This window comes from Solanum verrucosum, unplaced genomic scaffold (assembly GCF_900185275.1).
Source record: "Solanum verrucosum unplaced genomic scaffold, falcon-dt-bn FXZP01000122.1, whole genome shotgun sequence".
Classification (NCBI taxonomy): domain Eukaryota; kingdom Viridiplantae; phylum Streptophyta; class Magnoliopsida; order Solanales; family Solanaceae; genus Solanum; species Solanum verrucosum.
The window spans coordinates 22125-28435 of record NW_026019847.1 but is presented as its reverse complement, the minus strand read 5'-3'; the positions used below and the strand labels follow the sequence as shown (position 1 = coordinate 28435).

At 33.9% G+C, this 6311-nt stretch overlaps 1 protein-coding gene across 1 annotated transcript; it reads left to right on the top strand.

The window, feature by feature from the left end:
* Positions 1–1887: 1887 nt before the first annotated feature.
* LOC125817301 (receptor protein kinase-like protein ZAR1) lies at positions 1888–6038 on the top strand. The gene is made up of 2 exons (XM_049496842.1): positions 1888–3429; positions 5133–6038. The coding sequence occupies exons 1-2, from the start codon at positions 1920–1922 to the stop codon at positions 5771–5773; spliced, it is 2151 nt and encodes a 716-aa protein (XP_049352799.1). The 5' UTR covers positions 1888–1919; the 3' UTR covers positions 5774–6038.
* The last annotated feature ends 273 nt before the right edge of the window (positions 6039–6311 follow it).

The window sequence follows — 6311 nt, the reverse complement described above, 5'->3', positions numbered from 1 at the left end:
TATAATGCTCTCACTCATATGATTTGTGAGATTCAAGGAAGATAAAATATAGTATATACTTGATCATTTATAACATATGAATCCCAATTTTGTCTAGTTACATCAAAATAATCAACACATCAGTTATTTGAGTTGATAATTATTTTTTTGAGTTTTTATTCGGTGTTCAATGTATGTATTGAAATTCCGACTAAATCTGAATTACGCACTGCAGAGTCCATTTTAAGAGTGACTCTCCCAACATAATTTTTTTCATACACAAAACTCAAACCCGAAATCTTTAATTAAGAATTAAACAATCTCCCTACTACACATTTGAATTGATAATTGAAACAACAAACAAAAAAACATTAACGGATGCTTCGGTGAAAAGAAAGCTTGAATTGGCTAAATGACATTACCAATGGGACAAAAGTACAAAATATAAAAAATCAGAACATACAGACAACAAACTATTTAGTACTTAATTAATAACCATCATTTTTTGGTGGGAAAAGTCAAGTAATTCAAGTTTCTTTCAAAGTGAAAGTGAAAGCTACGCAAGTACTATTCTCTCCATAAATATAATAACACTATCACAATTCAAAAAGTACCTAATTGTTATGATTTTTAAATTTTTGTAAATGAAATAATTAAAAAATAAAATTCAAACAAATAACTAAATTTACCGTAGAAACTCAACTTCTTTAATCCTGTCTCCTTTATAAATTTAGGATTATACTGCGCAAAATTAAGTTATACTTTTACACGTTAATTATTTAAAAGTTTTTTACACTTAAATCATTTTAAAGTAAATACAAGTATCTTTCATAATAAGCAAACTAAAGTAAGCTAAAAGTTGAAGGGCAAATAATCTTGTATCCAATACTCAAATCATTTTATAGTAATAATATTTGTCTGGAATTTTTATAGTCATTATAGTAAGGTGATAAACCAATCAAGACTGAACACTAGCCCCATTTTGTAGACAGATTGAGATCGACCTTCTATTCAGGTGAACAATGTTTCACTGATTAGGCGGGGACATGATTCGAACCTGCAATCTTATGAGCCTGATGAGTCGTATACTTATGTTTTTATAGTGAAATGACTATATACTTATGTTTTTATAGCCAATAGTAAAAAGACTATATACTTATACTATAACACGGCTATAAAATATAATTTATATCTATAGATTTAATAAATTATTAAAATTACCCATAAGTTTGTATTATAAGTCTATAGAGAACATATTTCGTTAAAAAAATTAACATAATTGATGAAAATCAACAACAACATGAACAAAAATGGTACAATAATTGCATACTCAAATGTGTTACTGATTCAGGATAAATAATAATAATCCATTAAAAACAAGTTATTCTTTGTAATGGAGTTGATTGTAAATATATATTAATTGAGTCTAGTACATAATGAATGATTTAAAATAAAATATAAAAGTTTGAGATAATTTTAAAAATTTCAAATACTAGAATTTGACCTAAATTTTAGATTTTTTCTAAAACTTGGATGTTTGCAAAATATATGTATCAAATAATGACAAATTAAATGGTCAAACATTAATTTCTAAAATAATTTCAATTTTTTCTCAAATATATTTATGATCAAACGACACCTTAATCTTAGTGAAAGCCAAATAAATATTTTCTCATATCATTTTTAGTGGTCACTATTTGACTTGGCACACATTTAAAAAAAATCAAACTTGCTTTAATTGTACTACATACTTCAGTTAGTAAGGGCGCGAAGTGGACCCCTTTGTAATCAAACTCTTCCTGCTATTGTCTCTTTCTCCTACTTAATACCTCCAACTCCCCCTTCTCCTCTTTTCTTTGTTAAATTTCTGTATAACAAGTTCATTATTACTATTTTTATTTGTATCTCAATTTTGTCAAAAATAAAAAAATCCCCAACAAATGATGTGGAGGATATCCGTTTTTCTTGTTCTTTTACTCAATTCTCATACCGGATTTTGTCTAACTTCCGACGGACTTTCACTTCTATCTCTAAAATCCGCCATGGATGATGGCGGTGGTGGTACAGTTTTCTCCGATTGGAATGAAAACGATGATACTCCTTGTACCTGGACTGGCATTTCATGTGCTAACATTTCTGGTTCTTCAGAGCCACGTGTCGTTGGGATTACTCTTTCCGGTAAGAATCTCCGGGGATACTTACCGTCTGAGCTGGGAACGTTACTCTATCTCCGGCGACTGAATCTTCATGGAAATAATATTTACGGTTCTATCCCTGACCCTTTATTCAATGCGACGTCGCTTCATAGTATTTATTTGTATGATAATAATATCTCTGGTATACTTCCTCCTTCTGTTTGTAATCTTCCTCGTTTGCAGAATTTGGATATTTCTGATAATTCACTTTCTGGAACTTTCTCTAAGGATCTACGTAATTGTAGGCAGTTACAGAGGCTTATTCTAGCTCGGAATAAATTCTCCGGTGAGATTCCGGTGGGGGTGTTCCCGGAGTTGGCGAATTTGGAACAATTTGATCTTTCGTCGAATTTGTTCAATGGTTCGATTCCTGAAGATATTGGTGAATTGAAGTCACTATCTGGAACTTTGAATCTTTCTTTTAATCATTTTAGTGGAAGAATTCCCAAATCTGTAGGTGATTTACCTTTAACTGTTAGTTTTGATCTAAGGAATAATAATTTATCTGGTGAAATTCCTCAGACGGGTTCTTTTGCTAATCAAGGTCCGACGGCTTTTTTGAATAATCCCTTGTTATGTGGATTTCCTTTACAAAAAAACTGTAAAAATAGTTCAAACAATTCAACACAAGTTCAGGGTTCGTCTGATAACGAGGGAACGAATTCGCGCAAGGGGCTAAAACCTGGATTCATTATATTGATATGTTTGGCTGATGCATTTGGAGTGGCATTTATAGGACTAGTGATTATTTACTTGTATTGGAAAAAGAAAGACTCTGGTGGTTGCAGCTGTACTGGAAAAGGGAAATTTGGTGGAAATGAGAAGAGAATGCTTTGTGATTTCCCATGTATTAATGGATTTCCGAATAATGATTCGGAAGTTGAGTCTGAGAAGGGAGGTGGCGGTGGGGCTAGTGGTGGTGGTGTTAGTGGTGGGGAGGGTGATCTTGTGGCTATTGATAAAGGTTTTAGCTTTGAGCTTGATGAGCTGTTGAGGGCTTCTGCTTATGTATTGGGAAAGAGTGGGTTGGGGATAGTGTACAAGGTTGTGCTTGGGAACGGTATCCCAGTGGCAGTGAGGAGGTTAGGGGAAGGTGGGGAACAGAGATATAAGGAGTTTGTCGCTGAGATTCAGGCAATCGGAAGGGTTAAGCATCCTAATGTTGTGAAGTTAAGAGCTTATTATTGGGCTCCTGATGAGAAACTTCTCATTAGTGATTTCATTTCCAACGGCAACTTGGCTTCTGCTCTTCACGGTGAGCTTTTCATTATAGTAAAACATCTTCAGTTTTGTTTGTCTAGTAGATATAACCTGTTGAAAGAATCATTAACACATTCATATTTTAGATATCGGGGTATACTGTATTCTTATCATTTAGTAGCATGATACACTGATGGATGTTTCGTACTTTCCAAGATCGATATGTGTAAAGTGTAATTCTTTTGCTGGATTTGAATTTTACTTAATGATCACTCTTTTGAGGAGTGGAAATACAGTACAAGACTTTTGGTATTAGGCTAGTTAGGAGTTTGGGATATTCTAGTTTTTATTCACTAGTATAACTGTTTAATATATTCCCGATGACAAAATAATGACTTTTAGTTGTTGTGTGTTCCTTGATGATTTTGAATAGCAATTATTTATATGCCATCTAGTGATAATTTTATATTGAATGTGTCCCATGTGCTTGCAATCCTTGAGTGAAGGATGAGTTTTGTTTGCGACTTGATAATTTGCGTAGGATTTTTGCCTAATTGTATCAGCTGATAGGATAGTCTTTATTATGTATCATAGATGAAAAGTTATCTGCATAAAGGGTAAACCAACAACCTAACATTTTCCATCCATTTCAATGGATGTTAAAACACATCGTAGTATATTAACTTATAATGATCCAGCTTAAGTCAATTTGCAGACTTTAACGATTTACTGCCGATGCAATAATCATATGTTGACATCATATCGAACCTGGTAGAAAGGGCATTTGGACATGTTTTGAAGAATTTAGTCTCTCTCTTTTCATGTGACATATGGTTGACTGCCCCGATAAACCTTGCGGAAAATGATTTATCATCAATTAGAAGCAAACCAATAAGTACAAGGGGCCAAGAACTGAATTATGTCATGTACTAGGTCAATTCCTTAGATTGTGGAGTTACGTATTCTGTTTCTCAAAAGAGTCTAGATATTACATTGTTTTATTATGTCTTTTAGAGATGTATTACCTGATTTGCATATACTAATATTCAAGAATTTGCGAATCGCTCCGCCTGGTGCTGTTTGACTTTACAGATGTTTACTTTTTCGAAGCAAACTGGAATCTGCAGTATCTGGTCTGGTAACTACCATCTAGCATGAGCGGGACTTATACTCCCTTGAGATGGATTCTAGACTTCGAATTTTTAAAAATTAGTGTTCTGCAATTGAATTTTGCACTGTTGCTGTTGGTATAGCTGCTTGAATGTTACATTTTAAAAAAGAATTAGATTTTTTTCCCTGATACAAATCGTTGTTTACATTTATGAATATCTACTTCACTGCCTCATATACATGTCACTATGAATCTATAACACATTCGTTACCCAAGAGTAACTGCTTGCTTTCTGAGACAAATATATTTGATGACCTTTGGTTCTATGGTACCTGATGTTCCCAGTTTCTTAATTTACCTGTTTTTAAAATTATGTAGCTGGAATTTTTCAGTACAGTAACTTACCTTTTGCATTCTGAAGAAGTTGAGGAGTGTTTTCTTTCAGCATCTCTTTTTCCAAATTGTTTTGCCATGCTAGATCTGTATGTATTGACGTAGTGACAGTAGTTTCATGCTCTAGCTGATTGAGATTAGCCAAATTAGTGTGAACACCGATTTGCCTATTGAGCTGAAAAGTTATTAACTTGTATCTTCTTCGTCATACTGTGGTAAATATTGTGATGACAATCTCGTTTGCCTTTATACAGGGAGAAATGGGCAACCATCACCTAGTTTAACATGGTCAACGAGACTGAAAATTGCTAAGGGAACAGCGCGAGGTTTAGCCTATCTCCATGAGTGTAGCCCAAGGAAATTTGTCCATGGAGACGTCAAACCTTCCAATATTCTCCTTGATACTGAACTGCAGCCATATATATCTGATTTTGGCCTCAATCGATTAATTAATATCACGGGAAACAACCCCTCCTCTTCTGGTGGATTTATGGGTGGAGCTCTTCCTTACTTGAAGCCTGCTCAACCAGAACGTCCCAATAACTATCGAGCACCAGAAGCTCGAATCACTGGTAACAGACCCACCCAAAAATGGGATGTGTACTCATTCGGGGTGGTCTTGCTTGAACTGCTGACTGGAAAGTCTCCTGACCTCTCAGTTCCTACAACATCCACTTCAACGGAGGTTCCAGATCTTGTAAGATGGGTAAGAAAGGGATTCGAGGAGCAAAATCCACTGTCGGATATGGTAGAACCAATGTTGCTTCAAGAAGTCCATGCTAAGAAGGAAGTACTAGCTGTATTTCATGTAGCTCTTGCATGCACCGAGGCAGATCCAGATATTCGACCAAGGATGAAAACTATCTCAGAAAACATTGAGAAAGTTGGAGCTTAAACTTTTCGGTACACTCATGTCAAGGAGTTCCTGAGTTTCATGGACTTCTTTAATCTTTTTTTTGCAGTAATTGCTCCTATTATTTTTTTTCTTTTAGAGGTTAATCAAATCTTTAAACTTAACTACAGTACAAAATACCAGTGTGCTGCAACAAAATTCCTGTCATTTTTGAGAAGTTAATTAGTTGCTTATCTCTTTAATCTATTTCTGTAATTCTGATGTTAAAACAACTTTTCATGGCCAATAAAATTATAATTCTTTGTTACTACAAGTCTGTTTGGATTGACTTAAAAGTTCATCATACCTACTTTCAAGTCATTTTTAGCTTTTAAAAGTGTTTGACTATGTTAAAAATAACTTTAAATAAGTATAATTAACTTTAAAAAAAGAGTTAAAAGCTAAAAGTAGGTACTTCTCTGCTTATCATTTTTAATTTAAAAGTTACTCAAGTTTGACTTTTTTAAAACTATTTTTAAAAAGCTACTCCAAACGGGCTCGTAGTAGTGTTTGGCTTTTTTCCGAATTCACTTTTCTCTAT